Source organism: Rhodnius prolixus, unplaced genomic scaffold (assembly GCF_049639745.1).
Source record: "Rhodnius prolixus isolate KJV_2025 unplaced genomic scaffold, Rpr scaffold_2, whole genome shotgun sequence".
Lineage (NCBI taxonomy): Eukaryota > Metazoa > Arthropoda > Insecta > Hemiptera > Reduviidae > Rhodnius > Rhodnius prolixus.
In genome coordinates, this window is record NW_027411592.1 from 14,652,424 (window position 1) to 14,673,305 (window position 20,882).

The following is a 20,882-nucleotide window of genomic DNA, read 5'->3' on the forward strand; positions in this document are numbered from 1 at the left end:
GTGTGCTGTTCAAGAATCCGAGACACAATCTGATACATTTATTTTGTAGTACGTGAAGGGGTCGCATAACATACTTGCAGGCCTGACCGTACAGAAAACACCCGTAATCCAGTACCGCTCTTATTGTGGCCCTGTAGAACATTAGGGACACCTCCGGGTCCGCCCCCCACTTCCTATGGGAAAAGGCTCGTAATGTGTTGAAGTACTTTTCTATTTTTAGTTCCACGGTTTCGATGTGTTTTTTCCAATTAAGTACTTTGTCCATTGTCAACCCTAAGAATTTTGCGGACATTTGGCATGGAAATTTCCAGTTCGCCAGTACCATCTCACCGGAGAGGCCCAATCTCCTCTTTCTAGTAAAAGGGCAGAGAACTGATTTTGGTTCTGACAGCGACAGCCCGTTCAGAAGTGTCCAGGATTTTAGGTTTACCATAACGTCTTCAAGCGCTTTTTTGCAATCCTCAGAAGTTTTTTGTGTTGTGTAGATGCACACGTCGTCGGCGTATTGTAGCATTTTAACATTTTCGACCAACACTGTCTCTATATCCGCTACATACATAGAGTACAGGATTGGGCTTAAAATGCTTCCTTGCGGTAAGCCTATCTGGGTCAGCTGGGGGCCTTCCAGAAGGTTGTTTATTTTTAAGAAGATCTGTCTGTTTGATATTAGTTCGATAATATTCCTAATAAATTTACCCGGCAATTTAAATTTTTCTAACTTTTTTGCTAGTATAGGTATTATTTTAAATCTTAACGATCTATAAACCCATAATATTATGCAATATTTCCAAAATAACAATTCTATCACCGAAAAGACTAAAAATAAAAATCGTGTACATTTTAATCTGTGCTAGAGAACTAGCAGCAGTAATAACAGTAAAAATAGATTGGAAAATTTTTAAAAATTTAAAGAAGGTTTAAAAGATGAACTAGTCTTCAAAACAAGAATCATATTTCGACGAAACTCGTTTAAATCCTTTTAGAAGAAAACCCGCGTCAGGAGCGATATGAGAAAGTAATTTATGATTGTATTTACAATTTAAAAACTATGATAACCAGTTAGGAATTTCGGCGCTTCAAATCCATAATGATGCCAACAATGCACAATGCGCTATTATTTCTATATGCGCCATTTCTCAGAAATGTAGTGACGAGCAACGACCAATAATGCACCGATTATGACAATACGAATTTGGGTACAAAACTATACGACCACGATCATATAGATTCAGAAGATCATATAGAATCAAAAAGAATAAATAACAGAAAAAAGGAAAATAATGGTCTATTTTTTTGAACAAGGGCTTAACTTTCAACAGAAAAATTATTTTGACAATTCATTAGAGAATCAAAAGGTAGTAAATTAATTTTGCTTCTAATTAGTGGGGCTTCGCCATCAACAAAAGGAAATGGTTTTACATGAAAATAAAGAAAAATAATTTTGTTTTTTTCAGTTTTTAATCAAATTATGAACAATTTTATTTGAGACATTTAAAAGTGTTTACTTAACTAATTGAATTTAATCAAATTCTTTTTTAAATGTACCATGTACTAATAATAAAAATAATTATAACTGAAAACAACAGATACTTGATACAGATAGCTGTTTTAACAGGAAAATTCAGCTGTAAAGTTCTAGCGATTGGGGTAAATGGAACAGGAACTCGGAGAATAACGGAAATGAAGACTTCAACTTTCTTTGAATGACATCATGATAGCTTACTTGTCGCTGTTCTTTCGTTTAATGAACTTATCTTGTTAGAGTTAAATGATCCGATTTACTGCGAAGCATTTAAACTAAGCTACAAGAATTAAAATAAAAACCTAAGAAGACTTTTTAAGTACAGTCTACTAGACTCTCTCTACCTTGAATGAAGTTTTGTAAACAAAGACACAGATTATATTCATAAATTATATATTCAAGTTCATAGGATAAATATGGAAATTTTCTTACTCATTCAATACTTCTAATAGTCAAGGAGTCTGAACTGAAGAATAAAGTATTATGGAAAGAAACTAATACTTGAAATAGTCCGAACATTCTGGATCTCATTCGTATGTTAAACTTAAAATATTTTATAAAAATTATAAACTTAAAAATAAACTTATTTTCTAATCAATCTCATTTCAGAAGTTACGACGAATCTGCTTTCTCCTACATCATAAAAATTACTAAATTATTGTGGAAATAACAATGAAATTAATAAGAGTAAATAAATACTTAGGTTTCTCACACACTTCCGGATCTCGTTACACACTTCCTAACCATACTGACGCTCACTGAACTATGAGCTGAAAAGGCTTTTAGGAAGAGAAAGTATAAGAGCAACTGCAGGATTCGAATCCGGACTTCCGCTCGTAACTAATCCTTTCACCAATTAAACAATGTCAATGAAAATGGTTAAGCATTTTTTGAGGATTTAAAAAAATAACTCATGAATTCAGTAACGTTAAGATCACACGCATTCCTAAATTACAGCCTTTTGCTCCGTGCGACTTATCTTCGATTTACATTTACTTGTTTATTTATCATTATTATTTATTTACTTAAGACGGGTCAACATCTGAGCACGCCAAGGCTTGTTCAGCGCAATACTGTAATTTCTCACGACAGACAACACTGTCTGTCTCCAGAAAGTGACCTATAAGAGACTCCTAAAAAGAGAAGACCTAAAATTCATCTTCGGAATCCATACGGGAATCCAATGCACTAACCATTATCTATTAATCAAAATTTCTTAGATGCCGTTTCTTTCATAGACTATTTGTTTAGAAATTCGTTGTTAATCTGAAAAAAGCTGAATTATTGTTTTTTGTTTTGTTTTTGAGAACTTTATCAACTAGAGAGCTTTTTTTTTTATGGCAATCGACCGGTTCCAGGCCTTGCCCTTCTCCAGGATATTTTCAGGACAAACATCAATATATCCCATCCAACATCAATATTAAAGTAGTATTACTTTAAAGTCCATATTTATTTAATTTTGTTGGGCATTGCCGACAGTGGGTCGCTAAAACGGAGGACCTTATATGTTCACCGTTCGGTGTGGATAACATTAAAGCCCATTCTATAGAATTAAGTAAATAAAGATGTATATATATCCAAACAAACTAGGTGTTTAACTAACTAAAAGCCTATAGCCATTCTAAAATTAAAAAACAGTCACACATGTATGGCTCAAAACAAAAAAAAACGTAGTTCAAGTAGCCAATTATGGCATTATTCGTAAAAGCTCGTGAACGTTCGTTATGGTCCGTGACGTCACAGGTGTTTCTGAAACTGTGTCCGACACTCGACAGTCGAGACCCAGCCCACAGCTGGTCGTGATCATCTTATGATCGGCTAAATAACGTACAGTTAAATGGCATTTTATCTTTTCCTGTTTTAACAATTCAATTCAAATACAACCAGTGTTAATGTTTAATGGTTCAGTTTTTCTTCAATTCAACCAAAAGTAAAGAAAAATTCGCAATAACAAAGTATGGCCGAAAATCAGGGAACTACCACAGTGAGCACCGTCGCTGTACACAGCGGTAAAACAAGGATTGTCATTGCGCTTTTACAAGTTAGTAAATTTTTAGTTTAATGTTTTTTTAAACTCTAATAAATGAAAAGTTAATACTTATTACATTTAATATTAAATGAACTTTCTCGCGTTGAACGCGCCTGCGTACATTTGAATTACCCGGCAGAATTTTCGCGGGAAACGTACAAATTATTTCATTTCTTTTTGAACTATGATTTTTTATTTTCTCTTTACTTAAAAATGTAATAAGAAATTCGAACTCTCAGGTTTTCCTGACTCCGAGGTTTGATCTAATGGTTTGTATCTATAACGGTGTCATGAAAAAAAATTCTATTGCCTTTTCCGGTTCTATGGCTTCGGCCGAATTACATCCAGCGGAAGTGAGACTTATTCAATGAATTTTTGAAAAATTATTCCAACACTCAAGTAACTAGGAATACTATTTATTCTCAAGTTTCTTTTCCCGTTCATTCATCGTACCATTTTAGCAGAAAACTTCATTTTTGGAGATGTTTAGGGAATAGTTATGACAGCTTTCCCGATTCAGAGCCACTTTAAAATAATTTCGTTGAATATTATTATTAATATTTATTTATTAATAAATAATAATAATAGTAATAATATTGCTATTCAATGTGCCTGTGTGATGGCTAGAGTTAGCGTAAGAGTAGTACACCAAGTTATTGCATAGAACATCTCTGAGCACAATAAGCTGCGCTCATGTTGGGTCAGTAGAGATGTCGCTTTGCTCTAATTTTAAGTTTTATTAACGAACTATCGTGTTTTTTCCAAATGTAGTCTCTAGAACCAAAAATGAAATACGAGTATATGAAATAAAATACAATAATTGCTGTAAATTATAATGTGCAAAAGAATGGTTATTCAACGGACCAATAGATTCTGTTAATAATTAATAAGAAATTAAATTTGTTTGTGTTTTGAATTAATGAAACCAAAAACAGATTTAATTTTTTCAGGCCAAAATAATTTCTTTTTTTTACCCTTTACACCACAATTGACATTCAACAATCATCGCCTCTTTTGCAAAGGACAGTTTTCTTTTTTTTGATTCAGTTAGTCAAAATGTCATCCAAAACATACAAAGCCATCTCTCTGAACTTGCTTTAAACATGGTTTAAGAGTTAAAAAATTAGAATTAACGAAGGCTTGAACCTCAATGTTACGTTCATTCTTCGTCTTTTCCTTTTTTACTTTACAGAAGCATTTGAATGATGTCAAATTGTCAAATATTTGGGTGTGTAATTAGACACTCACAAGCAGTCTGTATAGGAAGGGCCCTTGATACGACCAGAGCTGAACACACTGCTTAGACTAAAGACAGATTTCCAAGTTTTTACTGTCGAATTTTAGCACAATTTTCTGATCAATTTGGAAGAGAGGGATTGATGACTGTGGTTCAACAAAGCCAACGAATTCCAAAAGAATGCAATTAAATATCGTTAGCAAAATCTCTCAACTCCTTACTAAGCATACAAACTTACCCTACGCAACAATCTTAAATCTCCTTTCGTAAAAGAAAGAAAAAGTTCCTTGAATCTCTCAATCGCCGCTCCATTCCTCTTTTCTCATCCCAAGTAATTCGCCTAAACGACCAGTGGCCTGAATTCTTTCTCGTTCAAAACTGCATAGTCTAAAGCTCCTGGCCAACTTACGACCACCGTTAGAAAAACGTGCTCAGGCAGATTCGACACGAGGTACATTAGATATATTATATAGGACGGTCCTTATTATTATATATTATATAATGTCAGACAATCGCTTAACCTTAGGATGTTGTAAGATATAAACAGGGTGATAGATCTTTTTGTAAAGTTAAGACACACATATATTATGTTTTGTTAGCTCTTTGCTAAATGCAACAAAATATCTCTCGCCAGGATATTGTGAATATGGCAAAAACAAAATTTTTTCAGAAACGACCACTAGTTATTTATTAATCTCTGTTTTAAATTGTTTGCTACACGATATTACATAGTTTGATTGATTGTTCTCCATGTTTAATTCCTCTATTGTTCCTAACATGAATAATTAATATTGCTGATGTGAGTTTCTAATTATTGTTTCCTTCCCCGCACACTGCATTATTACAGACACATGCGGCTTATATCTTATTAATTAATGAACATCAAAAGTGGCCCGCAGAAATAATTTTGATTTGCCAAACTATTGTTTTTTCGTAGACTAAATTATTTTAAGGTGATTATGGGGAAGTTAACTATAAAATTGATTTCCAAATTGTATTGAAAATAATGATCTACAATATATTTAAGTAACCGAAATGTTTAATAAAATATATTTATATTGTGCTTTTCCCAATAACTGCCGCTTTCATTTAGGATAATTTAACGTATCTTAATAATTTCTGATCTGTATAAGAAATTTTGTGTATATAAAAGTAAACCAACAGTATTTAAATTAAGTACAGAAAACGTTGATTTTATTTATTTTTTACTTTTCTGGTTGCCAATACTCTAAGTTGACTATCCAATTTCTCGTGTTCATGGTGTCCTATTATTCCAGTCAATTTCCCAAACTTGACTCTGGCTCCTCTAACTCGGAAAACAGAGGTAGTTGATGTTTACTTGTAGGTGTAACTTGTTAAAATGTGCTCACATTAAATGTGGGTAAGATTTTTAAGCTGCTTTGGAGATTTTATGAATACATTTTCTACCATTACAATTCCGTCACCTTTTTTACCTAAGATAAATTCAATAAATATTCAGCACTCGTACTCAGTCTTCTCTTACCGCAACTCTTGAAGATTTTGTTAATTTGTAATAACCTTCAATATAATAGAATAGATTCAACGTTTCAAAAAAGACTTATAAGAGAATTGTGGCATTTCAACTGTGCCGATATCCCTCTAAAAAGGATGTTGAGTCTTTGGGGCCAAATCAAACAGATGAAAGTGCTCTTTACTGAATAGAGATTTCTGTTTTTGAGTGTTTTTCAAAAACTGCTCCCACAATTTTGTTTAATCTTTGTATACTTATATAATATGTAGTTTGGCAACTTTTATCGGCCACATTTTCCTCGGAAGATTCGATTAAAGACCAGTTCTTTGCAAAGGAGTGATAGCATTTCCCTCTTATGTGCAAATTCAGTGTAATGCACAGAATTACACTTATTGAATATTAGCAGAATATATATGTAATCGAAATTTCTTACGATAAAAAGGAAACCTAAGCTAGAAATAATTCCTTTATAAGAGGAATTTAACTTGTAATTTTAATCATGAAGCTATTGATCAAGAGAGAAATGAAAATCTGGTGGCATCTCTTCCATATTTAACAAAATATGAACCATATTAAAAGGAATTTTGTCCGCAGATTAAAGCAGACATAAAACAAGCATGACAATTTAGTGCTGGAAGAAGTGAGAATTGCTAGAGCATAAACGATTACATTTTTCAAGAACGCAAATTCCTCACGTTGCAAAAAGAATTAATCGTGGTTTGCTGAAGTTACAATACCAAAAGAGAATTAGAAAAACAAAGAGCGAGGAGGTTGCATAACTACTGGTTAAAAATGGTAAGAAAAGATGGGCAGTCGAAGTATGTAATTTCTCTCTTAGAGAAGGGTATGATTAAGTGTTTGAAATGGACTAATTGGTTTTGCTTGGGTACCTCTATTTACACATTAGGAGGCCAAAACCTGAGTGACAGAATTGGTGCTAGACAACACCGACACTACCTAGGTCATCGCACTTGTTTCGTACTAGGAATAGCATTACTAAAATTCTGCACCAAAAATCTACTAAGGAAGTGCCCTTTATGCACACATATTTAGATATATTTGGAGTGATTGAGGGGAATCAAGAATCACAACTCAAGACACACTTGCTAGAGATATCCTATTAGAAATAATAATAATAATAATAATCATGAAGTCATATTTATACCGGTTAATTAGCTGAGAAAATAGAATAATAATAAAAAAATAATAATAATGTATGAATAAGAAGGATAGCATTGAAATCCTGAGTAGAGATCCCATAGTCGAATCTATTTGAATTTTTTCTTCCAAGTGAGCCTATCGCTGTTCGGTGATGGACGTTGCTTCCTAAAGTAAAAAAATCTATGTGCGCCAAAGACTTCAGATATTGATGGCGTATGCTTTAACTCAAAAATTATGTAATATTGTTTAAAAGATGGGATTAGTGAAGTCGTTAATGACTCAACGCGGAAGTCTCAGTTTTGAGTAGATGGCCTTTAGATTTTCTCTTTCTAGAAGCCTGGTGATGGACAGTGGTGTCAGATACGTGAGATCAAGTTCCCAGCAGTACATTGAGTAGAGGCTTGACCCAAATACAACCAGATGTTGCTCCTTAAAATTGCGGATAGTTTTCGAAATGAAGAAATCAGTTTTAAGTTTAATTTCTTAAAATACTAATAGTTTCTTCAGAAACCACCATCAAACAAATTGATCAAGATTTGAATAAATATTTTTTCTAAAAGAAAGTGGTGCTATATTTGGAAGTAAGCATTAGTCAATTTTAAATTATAATTGACAGCTTGATTACCTTGAAATGTGTCAATAAATTTTGTATTACGCATTCTTAAAATCTTTTATATTTTACTAGAGTAACTTTAATATTGCAAATAGATTATAAAACTGTGTATTAAGCATAATGGTGGCTACGGAGCTTTGTGGAAAAGTATAGAGGAGTTTCACTCTGTTCAGAGATCGAACATTGAACAGTAAGAATTAATATATATTGTATACCAGCTAGCAATATTAATATCAGTCTGAATGCAGTAGACTAGGGGGTCCTACTTGAATTTTACAACATTACAGGCCGCTGGACACCAATAACACTGTCTCCGTCTAGTCCCGAGCCTACAGACACATTTTATGGGAAAGGATAACTTCTAGATCTCGACCTCCCACAAAGTTACAGCGCATATTAAAACAAACAATCCAATTACGATAACAGACCAAAGAAGTAGTCGTCCTCTCAGATATTTTTATACTTAATTAAAAATCAATCTAATTGACAATAGGATTCTTAAGAAATAATCGTTGTCCCAGACAATAATAAAATATAATTAAATAATTAAAAAACAATCCCATTGATTACAGGCCTCAACAAATATTGTTATAATACTAAGTTTAAAGAGAAAGAAATGTGAGATCTACTTTTGCTTAATCAGTGCTTTGTTTCATTCAATGAATGCGGATGAAGTTTCAATAATGCAGCAAATCTCTACTCAAACGGAATCCAATAATAAAGACACCGCATATTTATTATTATTAAACAGTTGTTATGCGAGTATTAAAAAAGTTGAAATAATAAATCTGGCTTGAACTTGAAACAAAGTCACAAACGACTGACTTTTCTTGACTTTAAAATTGTCTTAAAACTTGGTTTATTCACGCTTCTGAATGGTTATCACCTACATTCTAAAATTTTTAAAGAAAAAAGTTGTTTTAAGCGGGTTCTGAAAGTGGGATGATTTATAACGTGAATAATAAATGGTTTTATGTTTTAAAAAGTGAGTATTCATGGCTGCTGAATCATATTCATCATCGACAGGAATAACTTAGCGCTTCGTTTAATCCTGCAGTAGAACCTTCGACATCCTTTAATTTATTGAAGTGAAATTAACTTTTGAAAAACATTTTTTATTTGCCATATTTGTAATAATAATTGCACTTTAAGGAAATCGTATGACTATTTTTCTTATTCAGGGCAACTTGGAGAAAGTAAGGATTTCTGCGAAAACTCAAATATTGAAAATTGATTGGTCCCTTCAGATGTTTGAAATAGCAGCTCGATGAAACCTGGAACACTTATTTTACAATTTATTAACAGCTCAATTATTTAAAGCTTTATTCTGCTGCATCTTTTTGAGCCAAAGGCTAATTATTTTAACTAAAGGAAATAATTTATTATTTTATAAAAAGGTATTATATGCGCAGTTCTTCACTTCTGCGAGATTAAGTATTTAAAGAGTTTGTAGTTAGAAAAGTTAGCTTTCCACTTCTTCTTAAGTCTGTGGAAAGGCAGGGCATCTCTAGAGAATATCAACGAAGTTATTTTGAATAGGAAACTTATCGAGTTCAAGGTTATTTTTCCAGTCATAACGTTTGTTTGGACAATTCGGTCCAGGGTATCGCTGCTCTCTGACTGTCCTGTGCGTAATATTTTGTTTGAGTAATTGATTTCCTGTCGGATAGGAAGGAAAATTAATTCTTATTAAATTATTTTTTTATTTGTTCTGTAGAAATGATAACTTTAATTAAAAACGAAAATTCACAGATATTCAATGGAATCTCTCTCCGTCTTTCTTCACACCAGTTTTGAAAATGAAACCTCTTAAGAATCTACTGGTAATAGTTCGCTAGGGAAGATTGGAGCTTGCAATAGATCTAGAAAGGATCGCAGTGCGTTCTTAAACCCCGGAGAAAAACCAAGTTTGTTTTGATTTACGCGTCGTTTCCAAAATAAACTGTTTCCTATGTTGAAACTAGCAGGGCAATTGAACCATGTTACTTTAATTTGTTCGATATTCAGGGATGTATAACTTAGAGTCACTCAACCTACCCAAATAACAGTGTTATGCTTTTGATAATAACCGTTTTAATCTCTCCCAGAAATGTCCATTTCAATAAGCACACGAAGAGATAGTGGTAGTTCCCAAACCGTTATAAGTATCTATACTTCAACATAACTTGTTTTAATTACATCCTTGGTTTCAGTGGGCGACATTATTGTCTGACCTTTATGATGACATTCTGACCTTACCATCTTTCTTCGCACGCTAACTAAAACAAATCATTGATTCATTTTCTCTGTCTGCTGTTTAACCCAAAAGAAAAGATTTTTTTTTTGTACTTATTATATGAATGCGTACCCATTATGCATTAACTATGTAGATACTATACTGCTCCAGAATACACCTTTTTTTTTAGCTCTGTTATTTTCTTATATTTTTCTTCATTGCTGTTTATTGGAAGTATTGCCCTGCGAGTGTAACGCTGGACTTCCAAATAAGCGATTCTGTTAAATCTGCAACAGCAGTGATCTGATTTCGGTTCCTTCTATCTTCATCTCTACGGAATTTACATGGTTATTCTTCCAGATACAGCTGAGAAACTAGGTGTCTCTTTTTATGTAATATCCTCATCGCAATATGATCCCATACGGTTTTTACTTTAGATTATTGGTTTGGTACCCCAAAAAAAGGCATTTGTCGCAGAAAATTAAAGCATTAACATTTCATAAACAAAACAATAAAAGATCAGCGAAAACAGACAAAATCTATCCAAACATCATACAGCATATATTAGAAAAATTTATTACCTTTAAAGTGTATGCACCAGGTTCTTATAGTATTAAATGATAAGCATTAAAAATTAAAATAATTAAAAATAAGCAATTAAATTAAAATTAAAAATTAATTACATAATACAATTCTTTAATATTCAAAATTGACGTCTTTTGTAATTTGGTTGTTAATCTTTAAAAGAAAAATTCCATTATTACATTGTTTAGGAGTTTTAATTAATTAATTTATATTAATTTAACAATATATCACTTTTCACCCAGGTATACTCATTAAAATGAAAGATGAGTAGCCGATTAATTAAAGAAATTAACTTTTCCCCGTAATGAACTGTTGCGCAAATAATGTGACTGGCAAACAGCTCTTTAAAGGAAATTCAAGCTATTCAAGCTAATTGTGATGCTCAGTTCCTGTTTCCTGTGGCTAAACAAGTCAATTCATAATTAAATATCCTGATTGCCCTTGTAATAAATGTTCCTTAAACCTTCATTTTCAATTTCTTGGGTGAAAAAATATAATAATGTATGAATAGAAAAATCAATTAATCAACAAAAAAGAATTATTTGCCATTGATTGCATTACTGATAATCAGGAAACTATTAAAATAATTATTAAAAAGAAAATATTCTTATTTTTAAACGAAATTAGGATGAAATAGAGAAATATTACTTTGTTTAGTCATGTACAAGTTCCTGTTGTCTTTATTTACCAAGACAAATCCTTCGTTGATAAGAATTTTGTAGAAGTTGAAACATGAAGTCTGAAATTACTAAACTTCGTTGTTTAAGTGCGTTGCTTGGAACTTTATAATATACCATAAAACATGAGTATTATTGTGTTTGTCGCTAGCAAATAGTTACCTTCAAGTGATAGCATCCATGCTTAAGACGATTTAACCATTTTGAACGTCATTTGCTTAGTAAAATAGTACAAATCTATCTACCTGGCTGAGTTTTGATAGCTCCATGAAGCTATCCTTTAGTCCTACGTTTTAGTACGCTTAGATGATTTGCTGCCATCCGTGTACAGGTGGGTTTAAAGTAAAGAAACCATTCTGCATAGAATTGAACTTCCATTATTAGTGCGCATAGTTCACATTGATTATTGTCGTAGTAGGCGCCTCGATTAAAGCGAGGCCCGCAAAGCTAAGATTTCTCGTGGAACGGGTTATCTGTCTAGGCCAGGGATCCCCCAAACTACGGCATGCGGGCCACATGCGGCCCCTGGAGGACATTTATCCGGCCCCCGCCGCACTTCCTGAAGGAGCTTCTCTTTCATTGGTGGTCAGTAAGAGGAGCACTATATGTGGCGTCGTCGCAAAGCGCTGCGTCGTTCATGTACAGTACTACTTCCGATGACGCGGGATGCACGAGTCACGGCTACGAAAACAGTGTAAAATAACAGCAGAAGTAGGAAGAAAGGCAAAGCACTATAACTAAACCGGACATTGACCATCTCATTAGCCAAAAGCAGGTCCACAATTCCCACAGAAGTACTGGGCAGTGTGTTGATTTAAATTTACTAGTTCTTTATTTGAAATATTCTATTTGTTCTCGTTTTGTTTTTTTTTACTTTAAAATATTTTGTTTTATAGTCCGGCCCTCCATCGTTCTGAGGGACAGTGAACTGGCCCCCTATGTAAAAAGTTTGGGGACCTCTGGTCTAGGCCTTGGATTTTAATAGAAGAAATTTAATGTGAGTACGTTTGTTAATCGCCTCCGTCCATGACATCTACTTTGATCGGTGGAAGTCAAGCCCTCCTAGAAAAACTGGCATTACTTTAGTTTACTTATTACGTGACTTACTTGCTTACAGCAAAGTGATTTGCTCCAAATTCACAGAGTCTCCTTTTTAGTCGTTACAATTCGAACTGTGTTTCTTCCAGTGAGTGAGGAGGAGATAAATGTTAAAATTAGAAATCCCATTATACAAGTTTGGGTGAGAAGTAAATTTGAGAGGAGACTACGCAGAATCTCTCTCATCCTCTTCAAAGTAGTTCCTTATTAATACGAGTAATAACTTGAATACAAAAAAACATATTTTATAAAGATTCTTCGATTTTGCGCTTGATCTATACAAAGGTATTAAACAAACCCACCTTAGTAAGTTTTTGAGAGAGATTTAATCTTACAATATTGTGAAGTTCGGAAAGAAAAATTGAAAAAAAAATAGAAGGGAATAAGATAAATATATTTCTGCTTTAATCCTTCGTTTTCCTGAAGAGTCAGAGAAGATCAAGACGTATAGTGTATGAATACATCAGTTTTGAAACTTTCAAAACGAACTTAGTCACGATAGTTACAAATTCACTTACAATAGATAGATGAAGTACACGAAATATCCACATTACTGAGTAATAAAAACGCTTGTTTTAAGAAATAAAAATCAAGTATTATGAAGAAAGCTCAAGTCAGATAAAGAAAGTGAGAAGATTTTAATTTTATCGTTATGGATTTCATTGAGCATGAAAAATATTTATTAATTTCGCTTTATTAGTTTTAAAAGCAAGTAAATTCCTAAAAAAAGAAAACATTAGGTGTCCAAGACTGCGTAGCGTGATAAATTATCGTTATTAGTGTATGATAATTTTCAATTTTAATCAGCTGATTAATAAGGAGTAAAATAAAAGAACTGTTTTAATGTTATTGTTTACTGCATAATAAATGTGGCTCTCCATTCTTTTTAATCATTATTATATTCACTTCTTCTTTCAAAGCACTTTACTACGTTTGGTGTGTCTTTAAGGAGGCTATGTTAGAGATAAGGAGAAATTTTTAAATCCTTCAAGTTGACAGGGGTTTTTTAAAGCCTTTGTAAACCTCTTTTTGGTTTCTCTAATCGTTCTATTAACTATCAAACCTTATGGGTCCTCTTGAGTTGTAAAGTTTAAAGAAGTGGTTTTGAATTAAAGTATGTGATATGATAATACTACCTTACTTTAAAAGCATTTTGTAATTCTGCTTCTAATCTGAACCAATGAAAATTAATGAAAACAAAAATCTTGCTACAATCAAATATCAATAATTCAAAGCTAAAGATATCTAAAGATATAATCTGGTTTGTGGTGTAATTAATCATCAAATATTAAACAGTTTATTATAACGGTGAGATCTGGTTGCGCTCTAACTAGAAATGAATGGAAGATGGATGCTAGAAATACTCCGTAGAACCGGAATCATCAACTTGTTTCGCTTGTAACATAAAATATGTATAATTAGCGCCGATTTGTAAGAAGCACGTCTTGAAATAAACACAGTAGATTTGAACTTTTAAAAGAACTGCAAGTAATAAAAATATCTTATATTTTGGATTAGTGTTCTTTAATAATTCATATATTGAATTTCTCTCCACTATTACGAACGTAGCGTTATAATTATTTTGACTATTATTCAAAGATTTACTGTATTTATATTCCAAATTGATTACGTTGCTGATATAGGTATTTTACCGATGATTTTTTTTTCATTAGATCTGATCGATTTCGGATTTTCACTCATCAGAACTGATTGTCACATAGATTGACTGAATAGAGAATTTCTTTGTCAGTGACAACTTCTTGTAATGCTAGAAGTGCAGTCTTCAGATTAACGAAATTCAGTTCACATGATACTCTTACGGAATTGTATTTGCAAAAGAGTTGTTTTTTTCATTTCATTTACAAATAAAATCTGGGTTAACTAAGATAATAAGAGCTTTACGCCATTAACTAAAAAAAAGGGGATTCTATTGGTGTGTTTCAAATTTGGATAAATTCAAGGTTTCAATCTTCTTTAAAAAGATGAAGAAATTATCTGTTGGGCTTCCAGAAAGATGAAGTACATCAGATTTTTCAGAGTTAAAAAATAACATGTTTTACTGATCGCAGTAGTCTATGTTAATGCAAGTTAACAAATCTTAGTAAAACCCTATTTGTTATTCATCTTTCCGATAATCACTAAACACGTTTACTATTTGAATTCCTTCCATACTTATGAGAAGTCTTGTAGAAGATACTTTTATACTTACTAATCATACATTATGGAGAGGTAGAATAAGTCAATTTATTTATGGACATTAACAATTCATACTCTTTTAGACAATTATTGAGGCATTAATTTCACCTTTCTATTAAGATGTTGGACGAGAACCATGATAAAAAGTGGGGAGCTACAGTTATTAACGGAACCGGTAACGGAGCCGGAAGAAGAGAACCACTGCTGACCCTCGCTGCCCATCAGGAATTGCCGTCTACGAGGCTTTGATCCTTTGTAAAATAAGGTCCTTAAGACCTGCAGGACATGTAGTGGGCTCGTTGCTAGTAGTGTCACTTTTTTTTTGTTTGTTCGTTCAATCTGGGTCAAAATTTGACAGTTGATTGTCGGCAGAGCTCCAAAAATATGTTGTAAGTTGACGCATTGCCAAGAACTGAGAGTACTATTATGCTACTAATATTAATAAAAATACGCCTTATTTATTTTTCATATTTTTATAATTTGAGCCGGTCATACGATACTTCACGTAAACTTTCCAACAGTTATCAATAAGAAAAAAAAATGGGATATTGACACTTGTTAAATTAATCCAATTTCTTTATTCGGTAAAGATTCTGTTTCAGGTGCTGTCAAAACCATGCAGGTAAGAATTAAGAACTTCGAATAATGCTCATTAGTTTTTCATCACAGTTTTACTTTCTATGGCTTCAAAAGTAAAGTAAAGTAATTGCCTATTTTTTCAGGCGGGGCTTAACTTCCAACTATCAATTAGGTGTCGTGGACGGAGGCGACTAGCAAACATATTTTACTGTAAATTTCTTTTATTAACCATTAAATAAAATCCAAGGCCTAAGACCGGGAATCGAACCCACAATACATATTAGCTTCGCAGGCCTCTAACCGCTCGGCTACCGTGACGCCTATCACTATCTATGGCTTCAATCACTGATAAATCTTCACCAAAAATGACGAAGCATTTGAAGCAAATAAAATCCTAGCCTAAACCGCAACTCGAACTCAGTACCTCAACACATAGTAACTAAGCTCAGCTACTATGACACTTCAATCTATAATTACTATGTAATTGATACAATTTTAACAACTTTAGGTTTCAGTAAAATTTAGTTGTTCTTAACTGATTTCTTTTGACCGGGACTAGCCTGAAATTTATCTCTTTCAGGTAGTGAATGTAGTTTCGTTGGTTAGGAAGCGGATAACATTCCGAGATCGGACATTAAGATCCCAGAATCTACTTCCTCCTACGGGAACTCTGCCATTTATAATTGTTAGTGAATACAATCTTGCAGAATGATCAATGGAAGATGTACATGATTTAAAGCAGTTATTCATCTCCGATTTGGATAACAGCCAAAAGGTTGTTTTCTAAGTTCAACCATGGCACTTAGAAAACTCATTAAAATCTTATTAACTATGCATTTTTTCTTGCTATCAAAATAACTAATTTAAAAGAATTAGCAATTATCAAAACTTAACAAAGATTATTCTTATCTAATGTAGAAATAATTTCAAAGAAGTTTACAAAGTAAAAAATAAAAAAGGACTTCCAAAACTATTTGTGTTGTCGTTTAAGGACTGTTGAACATTTTAATGAAATTGACACTCTGACATTAGGTAAAGATGTACGTGATTGGCATGTTTAACTTAAAAAAAATAAAAAAACATCATCCATTACTAACTTTTTTCTAAAATTGCTCCATTAATAATGCAATTAAACATGTTATTTTCTTTTGAAATATTTGTAGAATCAACTCAAAAAGAATTTGTTTTTTCTGTCCAAGGAATATTTTTTCGGAAATACGTTTGTACATTTAAACATTACAAGGCGAGCTTTATACCAAATAGGTATTTTAGAATAAATATTAGCGTAGTCTGTTTAAATATTTATTCATCTTCTTTCATAACCTTGAAGAGAACTTGTTTTAAAAAAGTTTTATTATTCTGCATTGCTTGCTGTCTCGCTCTTTCCCTGACAAATTGAGGCAATAAAAATACTGCCTTACAGTATGGACCTTACCATAAATAGGCAGAAATACTTGAATTGCTTTATTTCGACTGTAGCTTAATTATCCCTCTCTAGGTAAAAGGCGATGTAGTTTTTTTTAAATTTTCTTTTAAAGCAATTGAAGTTAAATTTGTATTGAGCCTACAGGGAAGAAAGCGATTTAACAAAGAAAAAAACATTTGGGGTTGATAAAGAAATTTTGTATAATATTTTTGAAAAACTAAGAGAAAAATGTTCTGCAAACCCAGGGGTGCAAAATCCTCTGACTTGACTTAAGAGGGCAGAATGTGCCCGTAAATGATCTCATTGTCCGTTCTCCTATGTTCTATACTAAATGATTCCTCACGAGACCAATTATTACCATATTTTTGTTAATTTATTGTGTTGTTGGTCTTATATTTTACATATTGTTTTTCCAATAAAATCATTGGCGATACAATCATTCACACAATCCCTTAAAGATTGATGACTGATGTCATCATGATAATGATTAAAATATTACTTGGTATAAAAACTCAAGTTGTAAATCTGGCGAGAAACATAACTCAATGTTCCGACTTAAACACACCTTTTTCCTTGCTGCAATTCTCACAGTCATTCTAATTTATTATTTTTCTTTAAACTAAAGGTGTTATTTTCTTATCACTTTATAGTAAGAGATTAATGGATTGTACCTACCTACGTTCCTTCCCTTTGACTACTCTCTTCAGAAGAGAGAAAATAGCGAGTTCACTGGCGTTTTAATCGCCTAAGAGGATGATGATCTGGAATGTGACGATATGATAAATGGCAGGCAAGTAAGTTTCAGTACCAAAAATTCTAATGAAAGTTTCTATAACGAGTTACAATTTTTAAGGTCTGTCAGACTTGTTAGGAATTCAAGAATCGTTTTTATTGTCTCCAGATATTTTATAGTAAATTGTTCAGGATCTCTTTAGATAGAATTTCAAGATTGCAGTTTGATTGTTTTAAGATTAATTCTCAAAAATTCAATTCTTCAGGCAAAATTTTTAAAAGACAATGATAGATCAACATGTGTTCTAATTAAACCCTTTGATTTGTCGTTTGTTTAAAAAAAATTATCCGACCCAAAACACACAGTTCCTGAATAAAAATATTTTAGTAGTTTTTGACCATATAAAGTGCGATTTTTGCTGAAATAAATTTAGGAAAATAGAAATGCAGAAACAACGCAATGCCGTTCGATTATAATCTGACTCTTATGTAGGACAGCATCGGGCTGGGGAAAAGTTGCGGCAAGTCGCATTTCGTGCGCAGCAGTTCTACATCCTGGAAGAACATTCTTCAATTGCCAAATTTGAAATTTCTACGTCTTTACGCGTATGGGTTACGGCGGACACACATACATATTTGTAAAAAACGAAGGTGTTCTCGTAAGTGGGGTGAAATTTTCAAAGTAGAAAATGTGTATTATCTCTGATAAAACCGGAAGAATAAGGAGGCGAACAAATTAATTGAAACATACATACGTATATTTAAAAAAAATAAATGATTAAAAAAAAAAAAGTTTATAAATATGTATAATACCACAGTTTATCGCATCTTTGACAGACTTATATAGAGTCATAGTTATTTTTGTTCCTCTTTACAACTTCCTGCGCAGTTTGGTAGCTACTGCTTTATCCGCATCTCACTAACACCGAATGAATGAAATAAAATAGATTTCAAAATTTATCTCGTTCCAGAAATGGTAATTCCAAAAGCCTGTGTCAATTCCCCCACATATCTTCTACCTCTTACTGCAGACATCGTCTTCCTGGTTTCTAAAATTATGCCTAAACGTGTTTATAATTTCGGTAACAACTCAAAATCCAAAATATTAATTTTTTTGGTTTATGTACAACGTTATTATTCAGCTCTGAATGGGTATCTATTTTTTTTGTATAACCCAAAAATTTCACTTTCAGGACGTAAGCCCTTTTAATTGATTTCTATTTAATAAATTATTAGAAAATTTGTTTATATTTTCAATATATAAAATGGTAAGAGCACAATGGTAAATATAGATAGATAATAAATATTTACTGAAGAAGAGGTAACGCAGAAGAAATATTTCAAAATATTCAAAGAGAGGCGGGCGGTGGCCAGTCTTAGAGGCAATGCTGTAAGAGTTTAACAACCTAACGGAGATATACACCCAACCAGTTTTGGAGGGTAAGATACTTGTATTTGTATTCCAGATGGATCAAGTATACAGACAGTCACACCATAGAGATGTGTGGAATCGTAGGGGACAAAAAACCACAAAGAATTGTAAATTAATGCAAACATTTCAATAAGGGATTCACCTTAAAAGATTTTTTTAGTGTTGTGTAGGTGTTTGCTACATGATACGATTGCTCGCCTACAAATGGTCAGTCAGAGAGATTTTTACGAGAGTAATATTATTTTAATGGTAGAATCGATATGTAAGGAACATTAAATATTTGGATTCCACCCTAAATGCAAGGAAAAGTAGTGAGCTTCTTCTGGGTTCGACCTTCCAACGTCCTAATAATATATACACTTATGTAAATATATATATAAACTAGCATTGAATAAAGAAAAACTTGTCACACAGGAGTATAAAAGGTGACTATACTGTTTACGCACTATAACTACTCATGAAATCAAGTTATAGATTTCTCTAGATCCCGGAATCTCTTAAAATCACTATTCTAAAAAAAAGGTATAATATAATAAATACAATAAATGTCAAACCAAGAAAGCGATATAGCTCTTTTCCAACAACTGGGTAGTCTAGTATTGCTTTCTAGTGTTCTTATTATAATATAGATATTCTAATTTAGTTCTCCAGAAGTGATAAACCATTTAGTTGTACACAAAACTTAGTAACTTGATTCAATTCCAACAGGCTGCACACCATCATACGTGATTTTTTTTATTCCTGGAAATCTTTTGAAAGTTCACTGCCTGCTGATGAACAGAGTTGTCTGTAACACTTGCTGGAACTACGAATTCGTTCAACGTATCAGATTTCTAAGTTTAATGTTTTTATTTCTCGGGAGTAGCTGCATTTGATCAATTGTAAAATAGTAAAATAGCAATTTAAACATTTTTGTCTTGAAAAGTACATTTAAGTAAGTTTTGTTTCTGTACAATCATAAGGTTGATTGTAGGAGCATTGATTGCAGGACTGTTCTATTACACCGACGAGAATACTGACTGTACTTACATCAAAATTAATTGACGGTAATTAAATATATCAATAAAAAATAGATCATAATAATTTTATTACTTGGGAATGTAGTGTGGAGCATTCACACCAGATAGGGTTAATATTGATTCCTTTCTTCGCTTTATGCCAAGAGATAGTTGATATAGTTTTGAAAAAATGAAACCTTAGAAAAAATAGTTAATAAAGCTTTTTCTCGAGAACCCACGATAAAATCTTTTAACTTTAACTTTTAATTTTGTAATAATGGATTCCATCCATCCATTGTGTAAAATTGAAAATGTAAATAAAAATAGAATTTTACATGAGCTAGGATCTTCTTTATTAATAACATTGGATGTGATTCTTTGTGAGGTATACGCAAATTATTTTAATTACCAAAGGTTCTAATTAACATATAACTATGTTTAGCAATACTTTATATACAGAACTTGTGGGAAATGGCTACATGATACATCTTCTCACGGGTTTAATTATGTTAATTTTAATAATTAATCTTGTTCAGCCCAAAAATAAATATTTTTGAAGTTATTTTTTAATAATTCAATTATTAAGCACCCAAACATTATAACCTTTTATCACCTTCTCATAAATACAGATAGAATGCTGGAATTGTGTATAATTGTAGTGGTAGAAGGGACTCTAATTGTAGGTATTCTCGCAGAGATTACACCAATAAGGCAGGAAATACAGCAATGCAAAATATGAAGGAAATGTAAAGCTCCGAAATTTTGACACCTTTTATCACCTTCATGAATACAGATAGAATGCTACATGAATAATGTTACATATTATCGTAGAGATGCATAATTAGGACAAGAGGTACAGCAATTCGAAATATGAAGGAAATTTAAAACTC

The 20,882-nt window shown here is 32.4% G+C and overlaps 1 protein-coding gene across 1 annotated transcript in view; it reads left to right on the top strand.

Moving 5' to 3' along the window:
* Window positions 1–3,295: 3,295 nt before the first annotated feature.
* The window catches only part of sls (sallimus), a 256,723-nt gene continuing 239,136 nt past the window's right edge, over window positions 3,296–20,882 (top strand). Inside the window, exon 1 of the mRNA XM_074118099.1 lies at window positions 3,296–3,563. Within this exon, the coding sequence (XP_073974200.1) occupies window positions 3,480–3,563 (84 nt within the window). The 5' untranslated portion in view covers window positions 3,296–3,479. The remainder of the gene's footprint in view (window positions 3,564–20,882) is intronic.